This window comes from Xenopus tropicalis, chromosome 2 (genome assembly GCF_000004195.4).
Source record: "Xenopus tropicalis strain Nigerian chromosome 2, UCB_Xtro_10.0, whole genome shotgun sequence".
In the NCBI taxonomy this organism is placed as follows: Eukaryota; Metazoa; Chordata; class Amphibia; order Anura; family Pipidae; genus Xenopus; species Xenopus tropicalis.
Window position 1 is genome coordinate 135,673,982 of NC_030678.2, and position 20,602 is coordinate 135,694,583.

General features: G+C 37.7%; 1 protein-coding gene across 2 annotated transcripts; it reads right to left on the bottom strand.

Moving 5' to 3' along the window:
• Positions 1–325: 325 nt before the first annotated feature.
• On the bottom strand, positions 326–20,105 carry ccnt1 (cyclin T1). Of its 2 annotated transcripts, none has more exons than XM_012956531.3 (9): positions 19,861–20,105; positions 17,390–17,471; positions 16,697–16,825; positions 15,243–15,303; positions 14,573–14,635; positions 14,106–14,169; positions 13,848–14,011; positions 10,917–10,987; positions 326–7,420 (listed from the first exon to the last, which is right to left on the bottom strand). In XM_012956531.3, the coding sequence occupies exons 1-9, from the start codon at positions 20,004–20,006 to the stop codon at positions 6,287–6,289; spliced, it is 1,914 nt and encodes a 637-aa protein (XP_012811985.1). In that variant the 5' UTR covers positions 20,007–20,105; the 3' UTR covers positions 326–6,286.
• Positions 20,106–20,602: the final 497 nt, after the last annotated feature.

Consider the following 20,602-nt stretch of genomic DNA (forward strand, 5'->3'; position numbering starts at 1 on the left):
ACTGCATTTTTTTCCTTGCTAAAAACAAGGCATCAAATTTGCACTCCCTGAAAGTTCAGGTACAAGCTTGGAGCAATGAAGGTTTATCTGACTGCATGTTTTCAGGTAGGAGAGAAATGGTAGGCAACTCCAAAAATTTACATACATGTTTTTTGGAATATGATGGGTACATTAGATTGTAAGCTCCATTGAGCAGAGCCTTATAAATAGCAAGAATAAATAAAACTCCCAAAATAACCCTGTGTGCCACTGCATAAAATTAGGCTTTAGTTTCCCTAGATCCAGTGATAGTTACATCTGGACTCACAAAGCTGGAAAACAAGGCTTCAATCAAATGATTTTTATTTGCATTTGACAGATTTTGCTTCAGGCAGACTCCTTTCCTTGTTTAAACAATGATTGAAACCTGTACAGTCACTTTGTTTCAGTCTCATTAAATCCATTTGTACTTTGCATAGACATCCTTTAACTACATGTATTTAAAAATATAATTTACACTGTGCACTGTCCGGTCCACATTTGTTGATAAATATTTAACATATGCACATACACATACATTAATATATACATATTTACTTATAAACACCTCCTTTTTAATCTTCGCTTTCATGTTTGCTTGGAAAACATAATCCAATGTGTTATTTAAGAAACATACCTGCTGCTACAATCTAAAGAACGACACTGGGTAGGAAGTGAGCAGTCCTAGCATTTTTATATTGGTTAATTCACCATTTCCCTGCCTGAAAGCACCAATTCAACTGTAATTTTTTAAGCCAGGGAAAAATGACAGTAAAGAGGATGCTCACCTTAAAAAAATGAACTGTTAGTATGTTTAAACTAACAAGATTCAGACATTTCTCATAAGATTTCTATTTGACATTTTTTTAAAATGTAACATTCTTCACCTCTCCATACTAAACTTTAAACTGGTATCTGAGAACAGAGCTTGCCGATCCTATAGACAACCTGTGTAAATATTGGCTCAAGCATGACTATTCAGTGCTTCTGTAGCTTCAGTAGCCTTATATTACGATTAAGCTCTTACAAGCAGAGACCTCCATGCCATGTAATATTTATGCCAGTGTCTTGCTGAAATGTAATCTCCACAATACCTTGTATATGTACTTATTCTTTATAAACTGTAAGGGGGGGGGGGGGGGTTCTATCCAAACAAATAATAATGTTAACAGTTAAATAAGCCTTTAAAATAAGTGAATGTGAAATTGATGCAAGTGCTATTCTAAGCACTTTTCCCAAATTAAATAAATTCATTTTTTTCAAGATTCAAATATATTAAGAGCGACATGTACTGTTAATTTGAATGCATTTTGCTACAACAGTGCCACTGTTCCAACTGTAATTTAGTCAAGGAAATTGTCAGGTAAAAGAAAGAGCTGATATGATGCTCTTCTGGTTAGAAAAGATGAGAGAAAAGGTATCTGTGGTTTCTAATGGTTTTACTTACCAGAACAACAACAGATCAGCCCTTGGCCAGTAGGTGGCACTGTTGTAACAATTTATTCAAATTGAAAAATTAACAGCACTCATTCCTCTTAATCTTGAAAAAAAATTGTAAATTGCAAAAGTGCTTATAATAGCACTCTCATCAATGTTACATTCACTTATTATAAAGGTTTACTTAACCTTTAAAAATCTGAATGGGGGGCTGGAATCACTAAACATTATTGTGGATCGATTCAGTGGCATTTCTGCTACTGCCCGTCACATCGTCACATCAGACACAATGCTGTACAGCACCCCTTTGATGGTGGCTTTTTGCTGCCCTGGGAAAAGTGCCGTTTTTTCAGAAAGAATTCTCTGAATATGAATTCCTGAATTCAGAGGAGATGTAATAAATGTTGATAGTTATAAATGATAACCAATGTTATTAACAATTTGGTAAGAAAGCTTTTTTGATCAGTCTGTTCTTTCATTTGGCTGATAATTAAGCAGTAATTACCAGCTTGAACTAACGTATTCCAAACATCAATTTGGATTGTTTCCTTAAAGTTCTATACACGTATGTCTGAGTACTGCAGAAAACCTAATATTATCCTGCCCATTACTTTCATACAGATGAGCATTTCACAATATTGTCATGACCCAATCTCTTTCCAGTAAATTCTTAAAAATGATATCCCTATTTCTCATGTATCTGATTATTTATTTATATAGTGCCAACACTTTTCCGCAGACTTTTACAGAGATTATACATCATTCAGATCAGCCAATGGAAGACAAAAAAAACCCCACACAAAGCCTTTTAGGTAAATTAAAGGGGAATAATTATAACTACTGGGAAAGATCCCCAATCCTTTTTACTTTTTTTATATGGGGGCAACACCTCCTTCATGAAACTTTCACATGGCCATAATAATTAAAAAAAAAAAAAAAACTTTGCTGAGGAAAAATTTGGCAAACTTGCAATCATTTTGTAATCTGATTTACAATCTTCCTGACTTTACTGCTGATGCACCATGAATCGGCAGATACAGTACATCATACATTACGAGATTAGATGTTCAGACTTGCCCAATCTTCTATGGATATCAGTGGGAATCATTGGGCTTACATACCCTTATTAGTATTGGTATGTATGATGAACATACAAATACCAATAAGTGTATGGATGCTGCAGGGCTGCATTTAGTTCTGGTACCACCCTAGGTGTGATGTCACTTCTCCCGAAAGTGGTTAATTATTGTAAGACATTGCGTCCTCATCCCACCAGCTCTGCAGCTGGATTTGCCCAGGTATCATCTGGCAGCAGCTATGGGTTTCTTTGCTTTTTTTTTAATTTTATCAAATATATTGGCACCCAAGGGCTGCCACCTTAGGCACAAGCATATAATATAATATTATATATATATATACCGCCCTACCCCCGTTTGCGTAGCACGGGCAGGAACGGGAATTACTTGTCACTGTGCACACAAGGCAAATTTACTTCAGAAAATGCACAAAAGCATTTTCTGCCCAAAATATGCTGCATGTGCGAGTGACAAAAATATGATTTTTAGCCACTGGAGAAACTGCCACATCTGACAAAAGCCTTTCTAGCTCAGTCTGAAATAAATGTGTTTTTTTTAATATCACAATCATACTCCCTATGAAAAAGAAATAAAATGTATACTGTTTAGGCTCCCTTTTTTCTCCCCAGTCTATAATACAATTATCATTAATCTGGATAAAAAAAAACACTCAGCATGCCTTATTGTCTGCTATACAAACAGAGGATTGCAGAGTGAAATATATTCCCTTTGCAAATTAAAAGCTATAATTAAAATCTTTTTTTTAAAATTTTCATTTGTAAATAAAACCTTTTTTTTTATTAATTTCACTTGTATTTACATTTTTATATAATAAAGTCCCTTTAAATGTGTCAATATCACTTTAACCATAGTGAAAGCACTACAAGACACAAAGTGAAATGCTCAACCAGCTACTGTCTACCAATCGCAAAAAAAGTAATACCCAGTGCCCAGATGTTTTCCATTCCTTCTTTAATGGTGAAAGAAACAAGGGCTAAATTGATTGAAGAATATAAAATGGGTAGAGAGAGAGAGAAAGTAATGTGGACATTTTTGTTGGGTTGCTAAGGAACTCTGTGGGCTTGGGGGTCCTGGGAAAGCTTATCTAAATTTGAGTAATAGACAGCAGCCACACCCCAATCACAAGCCCCCAATGCTGTCTATGTCCAACACTGAAGAGAAACCTGGCTGTCACATTATCACTGGGGGGTCTTCAAGTATTTTAATAATTTATATATTTGTCAAAATAATTATTTCATTAATAATTAAGGATTTTAATTGATATTCAAGTCTGTCATACTGACATGTAAGAAGCATCTACTATTCCATGTAATACAGAACCATAAGAAGAAAATGTTATCTTGCAGTCCAAATCCCTACAGCTGAAATAAATTATATTAGCAATTTGCACATAAGTAACCCCAAGACCAAAGTCTCAGAAGGCCTGCAAACTGATATAACGAATGCATCCCCTAAGTGCAATGGTACTGAGTGAATTTTGTGGCATAGGTGACAAAATGGGAGAATATACCTTTGTATTGCGGTTCACTGTTCCAAACCAGTCCAATCACATATTAGCACGGAAATGCTTTATTCTGCATTTTATTAAAATTGGACTTGTTCAGAGCATGTGACTTCCATGATCCAAAATAGAAAGGTATGTTTTGAACACTCACAGAACAGTCACGTCTGGTGACATAATGCCCTGTGTGTCATTGGCCTAAAACTTTTCTTATTGGACTGATGCTGTGAGTTCAGCTGTAATTGCAAGCATTCCCCTCTTAAGATAAAACAAGTTAGAGGAACCTAAGAAACACTGTCAAACAAAGGCTAATTCTTGATCTCAATAATCTAGATTTGTTGGTAAAAACAAGAAAATGCCTCCCTTTAGGCATTTTTCAGGTATCTGAATAACAATTCACTGCTCAAAGGGCTGGATGAAAAATTACACAGAAACAATATTATACACACAGCATTCAGATCACCAAAACTTAGATATTACAAATGGTATGTGCTGTTTATGATCACAAAAATGTAAGAAATATTCCTCACTATTGCAGTAGTGTAAGCAGCCAATGTTAAATAATGTAACTTGAGAGTTGCTCTTACACTTTAGAAGACAATTAAACCAGAATGTACATATAGCCCAAACAGTAAGGCACATAGGTGAGTGTCTCTGAAAATGGCTTGTGAGCCGTTCTTGATTCCTACTATCAACAAGAATTGCCACTTCATAGGAAGTTACATGCACATATATCTGCTCTGCAGACTATAAACCCTTTGTAGACAGTCACACAAGCAAATGGTAACAGCCATTTGGTCATAACCATTTTTACCAGCAGGCAAGTGAATGCAGGTTAATGAATGCTACTCACCAGACTAGCAGTGACAAAATTCACCTATGAAACACTAAGCAAAGGAACAACATAAACTCTACATGTGCCCAGGGCATTAAAGGAGGAAATAATGTATTTGACTAACAATTTCCAGTGCTATTTCCCATTTAACATTGCTTTAAAAAAATTCTATAAAAAAACTGTGGTGTAAGTGGGCAATATATCGTAAGCATCTAAGTAATTGGGATAAAAAGCTTATTTAAAGGAGAAGGAAAGGTAATAACTAAGTAAGCTTTATCAGAAAGGTCTATGTAAATACAACCATAAGCAGGCAGCTCTCTCCTCTCTCCCTTCTCCTACTCCACCTCCCAAAAGAATTCACTCCCCTTCTCATGAGAATGTGAGATCTGTGAGCTACCAACTGCTAAAGCTGCAACACTTCCTGAGACTGGCAGCTGCTGTCTTAAGCAAACAGATGGAGATTCTAGGGCTGTTTACTCAGGTATGGTAAAGGTTTTTGCAGAATAAATATAGCTTTCTAGGTGGCACTGATGTGGCTAATCTATCGGCATTAAAATGCCTTTCCTTCTCCTTTAAATTGTGATTTAATCAAACAATTATACAAATGATTATCAAACTGACTGGCAAAGTAAGGCCTGGGCCAAGACTTTCTTTAGGAGAGCTCTATAGGTTCCTCTATGGTAGGATGTCTGTGGATGTCAGCTGACATACTTGCCATGGAATACTGCAGGCAGAGTTTTCTGAGAGGCTCTCATTTAGCTGCCTTTGAGTGCTAATATCCAGGGATGCCTACCAAACACAGCACAGTTACAGTTGGACACCCTGGCTGACCAACATACTTGGGTCAGCGACTACACTGCAACCTTGTTGCCCTAGCCTAAAATTAGCTATAAATAAGACTTCCACCAGAGGAAAAAACAAACAATCTCCATTCATAGATAAATGAGATGAAAGTTTGATACTGACAGTTAAAAGGAAGAATAAAGCATAATAAAAATAGTCAGATAACACTATAAATATAATGTACCTGTAACTTTCAGCTTGCAAAAAGCTTAGTATCAACACTTTTGTAACATTTCTCAATTGCTTTCTTATAGTACATTTTTAAAACTATGACCCGTTTGATAGAAATAACACCAACACAAACAAAATATAACATGACAGAGAAGTGAGTGATTGAAGTCCTAGAAAGTGACATCATTTCATTTAAGACATGCAAAAAATTAGGGAAACACAATAGGGTAAGACTGTTTAGGAAGGAACAAAACCACAAGGAATAGTTTGGTATAAAAAATGGAAGAGCAAAAGAAAGAGAGCGTGCTGGTTAGGATAGTTCAGACAATGCAGGGAAATTAATTCACCTTTCTAGACATTAAAACAATAGGTTTAAAACTTATATCACTTTGGCAGTGGCGGAAGAGGGGGGGGTGGCTCAGCAGGAAGTGGGGGAGCTCTGGAATCATCAGTGTTACCAGGCCGTGTCCTGCGAAAATCCCCAAATGGATTTAAATACTGAGGGGGCTGCATGGGTTGTACTCCCTGTGCACTAAGAAGTGAATGTAACATGTTCACTGTGTCCTGATAATCAATTACTTTATTGACGCTGTGACCATTGGTTCCCGAAGATTCCCTTTCTGGTTTACCTCTCACTCTGTTTAATGAGTGTGGAACAGCAGGTTCCTGTGTGGAAGCTTTGGAGGTCCTGCTGACTTTGTGAGAAGGGGGATCGTGTCCTGCGGTTTCCTCTGTGGTAGTACGTTTTCGGGAATTTGATGATGATTTGTGTGTCGAAAATACCGGGGGAGGTAAAGAACGTTTGCTGCTGTTATTTCCAGATGGATCTTGGTGGTGTTGACGATGTGACTGGTTATTGTGATGGTGATGTGAAGATGTACTACTTCTGTGCTTATCTCTACTCTTGCTGCTGTCCTCATTTGGCAACTTAATCCGTATTTTTCCCTCCTCCGATTTCTCCCGGTTAGTAACAGGGAGCCGAAGCTTGAGGCTGGAAGATTTCTCAGAGCGTTTGTGGCTTACTTCATGCAATGGAATCTTAAGGATAATAGGAGAGGCATGGGCCTCTTTTTCACGTTCTTTCTGCTGCTGTATTAACAGGTTCTGAGCAGCAGAAGCGTATTGCTCTTTTAGGCTGGCACCCAATTGCTCCAGCTGGCGTTTTTGTGCTGCCAATTCCTCTGCATGCTTTGCTCGGTACTCCTTCAGAGACATTTTAGCAAGTGCCACTGGTTTGGAACCGAGTGTTTGTGACTGTTCTGCAGATGTTATAAGCTCGCCAGTTCTATGCTGATCCCGCTGGCTCTGTAGCTGACACCCCCACTGCCCTTCCGACATTCCCCCATCATTTTTTGTAACCGAAAGTGGCTGAGATGATGAATCAGAAAGGGAATCAGTATTTAACATTCCACTATGAGAGAACATTCGAAGAATTGTCTCTTCAGAAAAGCTATTATCCTCAGACTCTTCTTGACATTCATCGTCTTTAGGTTTCCTGGTTTGGTTAGCCTGACTAATCTGCAAATACAAAAGTGCTATTTAACATCTCCTGCCATAAACTAAAAAACGGCTTAGTAAAAAATAAAAAAGCCAAATAAATTCAAATGTTAGATAATGCTCTTAATGCTTTCTTTAAGAAGAAACATGTTTTCAATATTAACAAACAAAAGAAAGAGGTGTATGTGTTTTTTTCAAAAGAAAAGAGGTTAGGGCTGTATTTATAAAGCAATGTAAAATCTTTTATGTTTAAGAACTGGAGTAACATTTGGAGGAAAAATAGTTGGCATGTTTAAAAATCTTTGTCATAGCTCTGAAAGGAGAAGGAAAGGTAGTGACTTTAATCGCTTACATTTTACCCTGGGCTGGTGTTCCTGTTAGGAGAAAACCGCATCAGCCCGGAGTACCTGCAGTTTGTTTAAGTTCGGCTTTTCACTCTACTGCGCAAGTGCGCAAAAACAGAAGGACGAGGAAACACTCGCTCATAGGTACCCCGGGCTGGTGCGGAGGTCTTCTCACAGGAGCACCAGCCTGGGGTAAAAGGAAAGCGATTAAAGGAACAGTAACACTAAAAAATTAAAGAGCTTTAAAGTAATAAATATATAATGCACTGTTGCCCTGCACTGGTAAAACTGGTGTGTTTGCTACAGTAACACTACTATAATTTATATAATAAGCTGCTGTGTAGCCACGGGGGCAGCCATTCAAGCTGGAAAAAAGGAGAAAAGGCACAGGTTACACAGCAGATAACAGATAAGTTCTGTAGAATACAATAGTGTTTTATCTGTTATCTGCTATGTGCCTGTGCCTTTTCTCCTTTGAATGGCTGCCTCCATGGCTACATAGCAGCTTATTTATATAAATTATAGTAGACTTTTTGAAGTATACGCACAACTTTTACCAGTGCAGGGCAGCCGCACATTATATTTTAGTTACTTTTATACACTTTCATTTTTTGGTGTTACTGTTCCTTTAAGTCACTGGGGGTGCCTAACATTCTGGCACCTTCCAGTGACTTAGCCTTTCCTTCTCCTTTAAAGATGAATTTACTCTGGAAATCTTTACTGCATTTCTACTGCTTCTGGTGCTGTCCTGTGCTTCCCAGTTGACCTCAGGGCACTATTTCATGTGCCTTTCAGCTAGAATACTGGATAACTCATAATCATCAAATCATATTTATAAAACGTCATCCCAGACCTGGTGTAACTCATTGAAGTCAATGGGATAAACTCGGCAAAATAATTTTGCACATCTGGCATATGCCAGTTTTAACTACAGAACCCCTTTATAGTGTATTATGAAATGTATGGGTCATTTAATGCAACTGGATAATAAAGAGATCAAAAGTATAAAGGAGACTCATTGTGACATATTACCATACTGAAAAAGTTTTCATGATTTACATCTTAGTCAATTGATGATTTGGAACAGAATAGCAAGCTTTTTGGCCATATTATAGATCAGTTTTGCCTTTGACCTGGGTGGTCCCATCAAGTCAAGGTCTGCTCATTTAGCAATCTCATCTATTGAACAGACCCATGTGGGCAGTTTAATTCAACCTACTGCTGATCTAGTAGGTTTTGTAGTATGGGTCCTCGTATTCACTAGTCTGAAAACAATTAGATGGAACCTTACTATTATCATATAAAACAGAGGTCTGTAGAATGTCTAAAGGAGAGGAGAGTCTGAATAGGATGAAAACCCGGTCAACCTGACATTACATAGTTACATAGTTACATAGAGTTGAAAAAAGACCAGTGTCCATCAAGTTCAACCCATCCAAGTAAACCCAGCACACTTAACCCACACCTACCAATCTATACACTCACATACATACACTATAAATACAACCACTAGTACTAACTGTAGATATTAGTATCACAATAGCCTTGGATATTCTGATTGATCAAGAACTCATCCAGGCCCCTCTTAAAGGCATTAACAGAATCTGCCATTACTACATCACTAGGAAGGGCATTCCATAACCTCACTGCCCTCACCGTGAAAAACCACCTACGCTGCTTCAAATGGAAGCTCCTTTCCTCTAATCTAAAGGGGTGACCTCTGGTGCGTTGATTGTTTTTATGGGAAAAAAGAACATCCCCCAACTGCCTATAATCCCCTCTAATGTACTTGTACAGAGTAATCATGTCCCCTCGCAAGTGCCTCTTTTCCAGAGAAAACAACCCCAACCTTGACAGTCTCACCTCATAGTTAAAATCTTCCATCCCCTTAACCAGTTTAGTTGCACGTCTCTGCACTCTCTCCAGCTCATTAATATCCTTCTTAAGGACTGGAGCCCAAAACTGCACTGCATACTCAAGGTGAGGCCTTACCAGGGACCTATAAAGGGGCAAAATTATGTTCTCATCCCTTGAGTCAATGCCCTTTTTTATACAAGACAGCACTTTATTTGCTTTAGTAGCCACAGAATGACACTGCCTGGCATTAGACAACTTGTTATCAACAAAAACCCCTAGATCCTTCTCCATTAAGGAAACCCCCAACACACTACCATTCAGTAGATAGTTCGCATTTATATTATTTCTACCAAAGTGCATAACTTTGCACTTATCAACATTGAACCTCATTTTCCAGTTTGCTGCCCAGTTATCTAATTTTGTCAAATCGCTCTGCAAAGCAGCAGCATCCTGCATGGAACTTATAGTTTTGCACAATTTAGTGTCATCAGCAAAAATAGAAACAGTACTGTCTATGCCCACCTCCAGGTCATTAATAAACAAGTTAAAAAGCAAAGGCCCAAGGACTGACCCCTGCGGTACTCCACTAACCACACTGGTCCAATTAGAAAATGTTCCATTTACCACCACTCTTTGTACTCTATCCTTCAGCCAGTTCTCTATCCAATTACAAATATTATGTTCTAGGCCAATATTCCTTAATTTGATCATTAACCTTCTGTGAGGTACTGTATCAAACGCTTTAGCAAAGTCCAAGTAGATGACATCAACTGCCATTCCAGCATCGAGGTTCCTGCTCACCTCCTCATAAAAGGCGACTAAATTAGTCTGGCAAGATCTGTTACGCATAAAACCATGCTGGCACAAACTAATAGTATTGTGAACTGCAATGTATTCAAGTACCCTATCCCTTATTACCCCTTCCAAAAGTTTTCCTACTACTGATGTCAGACTAACAGGCCTATAGTTTTCAGGCTGAGAACGGGATCCCTTTTTAAATAACGGCACCACATTAGCAATCCGCCAGTCTCTTGGCACCATGCCAAACCTCAATTGGACAAGTGCACAAAAAGGATGCTCAGAGAGGAAGTATTAGAGGAGATTGTGATGTAAGAGGGCATGGTTTCTGCACAGGGCCCTTTTTATGGCAAATGTCGTCTACCCTTAAACAATATCCGTGGACTGAATTTAAAGGAGAAGGAAAGGTAAAAACTAAGTAAGCTTTATCAAAAAGGTCTAACGGTCTACCCTTTAAGGGTTTAATAGTGTATTGGTTTGACACACTTGTGATTGGAGAACTGTCCCAAAAAACTTACCCTCCAATTTCTGATTCGTTTCAGGCGATTAGGAGTTTTCTCTAAGATCTGAAGAAATTCATGAGTTAATTCTGCAATAATCAAGCAGAAATTGGGTATCAAAAGCATATACAGAAAAAGTAATAAGACCGCAAAACCATCTGCTGCAGGTAATACACTTATTTAAGGAAATGGTTAATTGAATATGGGCAAAGTGTAAAAACTGTAAGTAGGCTTAGAAATGCAACCCTACATCTTGTACATAGCGATCTCCTCTTAAATTTTAACCTTCCTAAGGTATGGCGATTTCAGGGTGAAGTCAGAGCAAACTTATCATCCATTATCTACAAAATCTTGTAGTTTCATCTACATTACTGTTTTATCTTTTTTGTAGCAGAAGCCGAAGATTCTAGAATCAACAAATTTTTATGACTTACTGTAAGAAATGGGGAGATTAATACTTATTTTGTCTCCATTGCTTACGTCAATTTATTATATAAAATGGAAAACAAAGACGCTGTATGCAGAGAATTAATGTCACAAATAACAACTGTAGATAACCCTGACTACAAGGTTGACCTCTGCCAAAGACCTATAACTGAACTAATCCATGACTAAATACTGTTTATCTATGCTGAACTATATTAAGCTTCACAATCACACCAGGCATTCTGAAAATTCTCATGACAACTCTATGAGACATATTTATAAAGAGTACATCATCACCCAGAATGCCATCTAAACAGTAGCATCACCACATAAAAGCCAACCCTATTCTGTATTGATTTTTGGCAACTGTGAAGTCCAGCGTGCCATTCTGGTACAAAAAGCAGCAGCTGCTTTAAATATGCTGTTTGAAAAATGGTGTTTGGTTTTCCATTCCTGCATTACACATCTTATGTCAGAATTTTTGCCACAGGCTAAAATGGGTTAAAGCTAAGATTCGGCTGGTGGAAGCCAACTGTGATGCACAGCATATAATCACACATAAGATATACACTGCTTTATAAATAAGCTATTAGTTTATGTGTAAATAACTTTACAAGGGTTTATAAATAGGCCCCTGTTTAATTTATCTCTCTAGAGAGAAAAAAAAGTATATAGACAGTAATTCATCCATAACTCGGTCATGATCACTTTCAAAGTACAGGTATGGGACCTATTATCCAGAATGCTGGGGTTTTCCAGATAAGGGATCTTTCCATAATTTTTTATCTCCATAACTTAAGTTTATTCAATATTTAAATGATTTTTAGCAGACTTAATAGGCTTGTATTGCCTCCAATAAGGATTCATTATATCTGAGTTGGTATCAAGTAAAAGGTACTGTTTTATTATTACAGGGAAAAAGGAAATCATTTTTAAAAATGATAATTATTTGCTTATAATGGAGTCTATGGGAGATGGCCTTTCTATAATTCGGAACTTTCTGGATAACGGGTTTACGGATAAGGGATCCCATACCTGTATACAGAGCGAGAAATGCAGATAATCTGTTAGTCTATCAGAGCTGTGAACTAAGAAAACACAACACAGGGGATCCTACCTTTAGGCTGATGCCACACCAGGCATATGGTGTATATTTTCGGCAAGCTGAAAAACGCTTGATGAAAATATGCGCCATATGCCCCTACCTGTGCCTGCACCGGAATGAATGGAATACGCTCTGGTGCAGGCACATGTAGCTGATATCCGCATAAAAACGCAAGAGAATGCAAAGTCACAAATTTTTATGCATATTTCGGCATATGTGCCTGCATCTGAAAGTATTCCATTCATTCCGGTGCAGGCACAAGAAGGAGCTTATGGAGCATATTTTCGGCAAACCTTCTCTAGAGAGCATGTTAGTATTACCACATAGTTACGTAGAATCGACATTCTTTGGATAAAAGTACCCAAGTGCCACAGACACTCCTTCGCTCCTTGCTCGTTCCCACCCCCTATGCAACAAGCACAGGAAGGGAACGAGTGGCCCCTGGGGCCCGATCGCCCAGGGGCAAAATAGGAAACAACTGGCATGTGTTTAGAAATCTCCATAAAACTATACATATCAAGCTTTCCAAATCAGCTGAATTTTTGTCCATAAAATAAAATATGTTTCTGTTATAAATTCCTATATCACGAAAAATAGAATTTTTTCTTTTGTATTTAGCACTCTAAATCTTGTTCCAGAAGTGGAAATTCTTACTTAAACTAAACCAACCCCCCTTCCAGTAAATGACCCTAAAATGAAAGAGCACATAATGTTTATAAAATGTGGGTTAAAGCCCACCTTCGGCTATGAGTCTGGCACAAACAACAACAGACTGGCTGTGTCAGCAAGAAAAAAAAAACAGGCAACATAAAGAATCTGACACATCAGGCCACATGCAAGACCAGCCGCATTAAGGCAGTGTAATGATTCAGAAATACAGTAAATGCCAAAAGAATAAATAAGAACTCAAAAACCTCCTGCATATGGTATTGTACAGCTGTCAGTTCACTGTGCTGGCCTCTTGAGGCAAGAACCATAGTTCCCAAGCCCAGCACAGTACTTTGACTGGCCTCCTGCATAGGGATAATAGCTGTAGGCAGCTATTGGAGGAATCAAAGAAATATGTCTCCAGGAAATTGGGTCCTGGGGATGACATACCAGGCCTAACAGAGTGCTTTCACAAAGCTTCTGCAAAGGAAAATAAATTGTAAGTCACTGTAGTTGCCACCAACCTGAGGATAGTTACTGGAGGTGACAAAGAAAAAGTTAATATCTCTAATTTTTTGGGGGAGGCTTTTCTTCCCCTTAAAAATTTGAATGCTCTAAAGGGATGCTGTCCAACTAAAGGCTGGATTCTCCAAGGGGTATCCATGTGTCCCAGAAAAAAAATAAAGACAAACACATAAAACTGTATTTTGGGCTACAGAGTGTTACAGATAAAGGTTCACATCCAACAACCATAAAAGTTAGATGCTTACCATCCAGCAGCTTTAACGTGACTGTTACATCCACATACTCCCACCATGGCTTCCCATCTGTCGATACAGGAATCTCCCAATTAGACCACTTACATGCCAGGTGAATGCAGACACAAGCCACCACGGGTGGAGTGTATTGGAGGCTGAAAGTGGTCAAATGCAGGCTAACAGAAAACAGAATACAATTCAGAAGCTGTAGCTCAATATTTACCTAAGCTCTTTGGCATATAACACTATATGATCATCAGCTGTACTAACCTGTTTGTTGCCATAAAGTATGATGTCTGTGCCAAGTCTTTGCTTGCTGTAGAGAAGCACAAAACTTATAATTCTTTAATGCATGCAGAAACTCATCCTTGCTATGTGCATTGTAATACGATATATAACTGAATAGTAGAAAATAAGTAAAAACATATATGAATGTGTAGAAAATTATAATTGCATGATCAGTGTGTCCCCCTTACAACATATATTGCTCAACAATTCCATTGAGACATAACTGTTCATTACTTCCATGGCCCCAAATACTGATTTCAGGACCAGAATGCAATTCTGTACCGGAGTACAATATCCTATACTTAAAGTACAGAACTCAAGTAAGGTTTATAAAGGCCAGTTATTTCTTGGAAGAGTGAGTTTGGTGCAAATTCTCATAGTGAAACTTATTTATACAATTATTCATGATAACCAGATCTGAAAAATTAGAATCCAAATAAATGTCTTACCTCTGACAAGCTGTGTACACTTTACAACATGTGTGTGCGGATGATCAATCGTTATCTCAAAACCTGAAAGAGGAAATATATTATTATAACCTGTCCATTTTTATGTAATGCAAGAAAGGCAAAACTTTTTTTTTTTCAAGTGAATTCTACAGAACAGGGCTGTCCAACTGGAGACCCATGGGCCAGATGTGGCCCCCAGCCTGATCAAGGAATACACAGGATTTATTTTATGACATTTTAATATAACCTGGCCCTCAAATACACTGTATGATACCTAATTGGCCCAATACATGTAATACGTTGGTCAGCATTTACATCAGCCCTTTAATTTATTCTGCCTAAAATTAAAGAATAAAGTTCTGCTTAAAGTGCACTAGTCAAAGAACTAGACAGTGATGTGCATATTGCATACACAGCCTCAGAAGCCAAACTCTATTTTAACAAATGTTCTTTAAAAAACACATTAGTGGGTCCTGAGAAAGGACGACGTTAGAAAAAAAAAAACAAAAAAACAACATAAAACGCATATACATATTCAGTTGATAAATTCCAACAGCGCACAGCGTTATTTTGCAGACTCTTCCTTCAGGTCAGTCATGTTCCACAGCTGTAAATCTTTTTAAAAAAGCTGTCCAGTCTTTCCCTTTTGCAGCTGATGTGGAAGACTTACCCAAGGTCTGCAGTATAATGCTCTCAAGAATGACCAAGTCTTGGGCTTGCTGCAGGTATGCCTGTTGTTGAGAGGACAGGCAAATTACTCACTGTGAGGCACTCAGTACAATGTCCTAAGAAACCAATGAGTTATTGCCATTTTGGCAATGATCTGGTCATAGATCTGCATGTTTGTTTTTTGTAGAATATCTGGCACTTCATTTCAAATTAAATGTATGTAAAATAAAAATCGCTGCTACACAAAACTGCACAGATTAGCAACCTTACAACAAATTTAGTAGAAGCAGAACATATCCACAACATATTTAAATCAATATCTTTACCTGATAAATAATAAAAAATACAAGATTCTATAAAAACAAACTTTTAGCAATGATTTTTAAATATACTTATTCCATGACATAAACATGGCTATAGCCAATAATGCAAATAAAAAATGCAGCTACCAGATTCTTGCTGTATAAATCTGGTGTGTTATATACAATTTATTTATTATGTAAACCTCATATTTGGTCACATAATTTGCAAAAAAAAATCACACTACATATATCATAGCTCCTGCATTGTCTACAGAGGAACTTTGTTATACATATAAGTTAAGATCCCATGGAAGAGCTTTCCTGCTAATTTTAAATCCAGGAGAAGTGCCAACAGAACCATAAGCATAGGTTTGCGCAACCTTTTTAAATGTTAAGACACTGTGTATGCAATCCTATTTTGTACATAGGAAGGTTAATGTGTTTTTTTTTTTTTTATAACATAATTTTGCCAGGAGTACACAGAATCCCCAGTTTCAGGACTTGAGGGATTCCAAATCCTCCAGAAATGTACATAGTCAAACAGGTTAGTAATTCACCTGAACTATTAAAATTATCATCTTTAAATTCAGCTAAGAGAATTCAACACTCTTGGACCCCATATGGGAAATAAGATCAAAGAGAACTAAAATTTAGATTTGCTGGCCTAATTCATTTGTACTCATAGTTTAAATGTTTATTAGTTGGGAGTTATTAATTTAGATATTCTGATAAGTTTCGGCCAAATGATTCCCACACAGCACAAAGGTTCCTAAACTATTCCGTTAACACACCTACAATACCTCAGATCCTGTATTGGTATTTGGAGGTAGAAAAACCCCAAAGTAGCAAAATCACTCTGTCTTGTACTGTTGGTAAAACAATAAAGATGAATTAAAATTAGGGATGAACGGAATCCACTTTTTTGGATTTGGCCAAACCCCCAAATCCTAAAAAGCATGTGCTAATTAGGTTTTGGAAGGGTTAAATGTTGGACAATTTTGGAAAAATGTTCAACTTCCATATTTACATGATAAAAAGTCACGTGACTTTTTTTAGGATTTGGTTCGGCCAGGACCATGTATTCCGTGCATCCCTAATTAAAATACACCAACAGTGCTAGGGCACTTTCTAATATTTTTGTAAAACAACCTACCTCACTTCGGGTATCAGGTGCAGGTTCTAACGGGCTCAAGCATGCGTGTGCCACCCTGATTACATGCTCCAATTTCCGAGGCTGCTCTTCTACCTTTGCTGCCAAGAAGAGTGCAGCTGGTCCCACAGACTGCAAAGTACAAAATGACAGTATAAATACATGCATCCACTAAAATTCTGTGTTTTCATACATTTCCAGTAGACCAGTTCAGTCAAATGTATAGGATACATATGAACACAACAGCTGCCCCGTTGTTTAGTTTTTTTTTGTAGATGCAGTTATTTTCTTACAACTACAAAAGTGTGTCTTTTTAATTGCTAAGGTGTTTTGAACAGATCACTAAGCCAGAATAATGAATAACAATCATTATAAAAATATTTCCTCTTTCTATATAAACAAGATATCACTATAGGTACTGTATAAACCCTTTCCATAATGCTTAGGATACACTGGTGAACAGGTCAGTTTACTATTGTACACGCTGATGATAAATTCAACTAATCTGCAAAAGCATTCCATTCTGTTTATAAACTCCAGGCAATAACTAATTACAATAGCTTATGTAATTGTGATAATGTATATTGTTTTAATGATATGTAATTTTTCATGGGGAGTAAGTTGCGCAACACACGTTTGCTTAACAAAAGGATAATTTAGCAAAACAAGTATACGCACAATTAAGTTTACACTTACGTTACGGTGGAATCGAGTGAAAGATTGAACCATATAGAAACGATGCACATATACAATAGCTGTATTTATGGTCAGCTGTGATCTGTACAAGTAAAGCTAAGGAAAATAAGATTTTCATATTCACCCCTACCTATGTGGGAAAAATAAAGCACAACACCTTGACAGAAATATTAACTTTGTGAACAGGTAAAAACAAACTGTTGACCATTTTCTAACATAAATTGAATTTATATTAAAATTATTATATGGTTTTACATTAAATATTCTTTACATTGAGGCCACTAAATTTGAGGTTGTTAAATTGTACCAGTCCTTTTACCAACAGCAACCATGATCAATCTTTTTAAATGTTATTCAATCTTATAATTAAACTACGGTGGTATAATTAGCACTTATATAAATAGAACAGGCCCAGTTTATACTAACTCACCTGATGGAAACTTCTACCTTTGACTATATTTAAACTGAACTCTGCATTTTTTTTTTTTAATAATTAAAACGCCTGCAGTAAATAAGACAGCAAAACACAATACTAAGTCTTTTGCATTTACTTCTTTATTTTCACTGCATTTTAAATTAGGAATGTTTAAACTAGGGACCTTTGTATTCTGTAAATGTATAACTCCCAAATATCCCAGCTTTTAGCTGTGAAGTTTTAGTTTAAGAGGATCTAGATAGCCAGAAGCTGGACACACATGCAGAAAGAGGTGATCAGTTAATTATAAAGCAATACAATGTTATGGAGGTAGATACTTTACATCTCTGTGCTGACACAAAAACATGTAATCTCTTCAAGAACACAGGACACACCACAAAATATGCTTTATTGAATTAAATACACAACACATTGCAGACCCCAGTTTTATTTGACTGAGATTTTTGAGGGTGCCTTGTACTCTCAGAAGACACTCATGTTTTTAATGTCAAAGCACACGCCCCAAAAAGGTAACAACATATTCTTAAATGGTGTGTTTTTACAGGACTTTTAGGAACCAAGGCTTTTGCATTTAAATGCTTTGTAAAGGACCAGTAACACAAAAATATGTTAGTACTTAATTTACCCCAATACTGCTAAAGTTTACTTCCACAAAATGCTCCATAGCAGCATGGCAACAGGCATCTGTGTGAGCTGAACCAAAAGACAGCTTTGCACAGGAGGTCCTTCAGCATCTGCAGTTTAAATTTATGCTCACAACATTAACCTCCAAAGTTGTTCAAAGGAATAAAAATATAAATTTAAACTGCAGACACTGATAAAAAAAAGCTAAGTGCTGAAAGTCCTCCAGTGCTAAACTAACTTCCATTTCACCGAACAAGGGAAAGCAAGTTGCTCGTCACCCTGCTGCTATGAAGCATTATGTAAAATTCTAGCTGAAGTTTTCCAAAAATCCAAGGTGGAGTAAGCTTTGCCTATTACTGTAATAGTTTTGGGGTGAAACCATTAACATATTTTTATGTTACTGTTTCATTAATAGGGTTTAGTGATTTACCTCTATTTAAAATATATGGGCTCTGATTTACAAATATGGGAGGTAAACTGAACAAATGCAGGTTCTAAAAGCACAAAAATACCGGCACAACGGGACTTTAAGCGGGATAACCCCTGCTGATTTTCAATGCTGGTATTTTTGTGCTACTTGGAACGTGGTGGAGAGTGCTGAAGTCTCTATAAGTCCTGTGCACCAGGCGGAACAGAGTGGAAGACAGAGTTTACTGCAAGATAGAAAAGCAAAGACCTGATCAGTTGCCATCGGTAACTGCTTATACGCAAATTACAATATGTTATTAAACCAACCCTAGTCATCAAATACAAAAAGTTATGGCTAATAAAAACATCAGGTGAACAAATGGGTTTTGTATCAACATTAATACGGTTTGTTTACAATATACCATTTACTTCTTGCGCTTGTGTGAAGTAATACGATTCCTTGTACTTGTGACACTCTCTAGTCCCTTCCTAAAACAAAAGCGCCCTTTCACTTGCATTTCTATAGAACTAGGTTAGCCTCGGTGTAACACTGCACATAATATGCACCGTGACATTCTCTTCAACATCTATTCAGTTGGTAAGATTTAAAAAAGACAAGTCCACACACTCTGCTCGATAACTTCAATTATTCACCCCTCCAGCAAGGGATTGATTTAATAACAATATTAAGTGTATAAAAAGCAAGATGATGTAAAGCTGTACAAGTGACAGCCATTAGGCTCAGGACCGACCACAACTAATAACTCCTCCCCGCCAATCCCTGTCCGTAGGGCTAGTTATATAATGTGCCACATGCGGAGCCCACACACAAACAGGGGGCTAAAGCATTGCTCCCGCCCTACTAGTACTTATTCTACGGTAACGCTGTTGGCCGAAAGAGCACACACTAGGGCCTTAGTTTATCTCCCTCATGTAACACGAAGCCCATGTATTCTAGGCCTCCCTTTCGCCCAGGCCGGCGCTGCGGGCTGGGGAAGGATACACGTTGAGCCGCTGGCCCATATCTTGCAGGAGGTTTGCCGCCTGCTGCCGATACGAGAGCTCCTTATCGGCGTCCAGTCCAGCTCGCCGGGACGGACTGCGTTCTAGCTGCTCCCGGGTAAAATACCAGCGGCTCAATGGCGCCATGACTGTGCGGGCGAGGAGGAGCACGCATGGCAAACGGAATGACGTCAGAGCGCGTTTGCGTGAGTAGCGTAGTGGCCGTGGTGCATGCGTAGTCGGACGTAGGTGTTATTTTTCGGGTGTTTATGGAGTTCGAATAATGACGGCCTAAAAAACAATTGCTTCTTGGTTTGAATGTATTATAACAATGCAAAAGCCATGTTAAATGCACTAAGTCTCCCATATGTTTTCTTGGGTACAAAGAAAAAAAAAATATAAAAGGAAGGGCGCTTGAAAATAAAAGAATACATAGTTATAGGTGAGTCTAAAGCGCCAATAATTTTATTATTGAATTCACTTTCACTCTACAGGAGAATTTAGTTGGGGTTATTTATCAAGACTGGGAAAATTTCCACCTGGGCAGTAACCCATAGCGACCAATCAGTGAATAGATTTTTTTAAAGGAACAGTAATACCAAAAAATGAAAGTGTATAAAAGTAATTACAATATAATGTAGTGTTGCCCTGCACTGGTACAACTGGTGTGTTTGCCTCAGGAACACTATTTATATAAGTTAGCTGCTGTGTAGCCATGGGGGCAACCATTCAAAGGAGAAAAG

Bases quoted from the DNA above. Each gene is read 5' to 3' on its own strand.
- ccnt1 (XM_012956531.3), bottom strand. From the start codon at position 20,006: ATGGCGCCATTGAGCCGCTGGTATTTTACCCGGGAGCAGCTAGAACGC. The intron at 15,304-16,696 runs GTAGGTTGTTTT...TCTCAACAACAG, and splicing joins CACCTGATACCCGAAGTGAG to GCATACCTGCAGCAAGCCCA. The intron at 14,636-15,242 runs GTAAGTCTTCCA...TTCCTCTTTCAG, and splicing joins CATTATACTGCAGACCTTGG to GTTTTGAGATAACGATTGAT.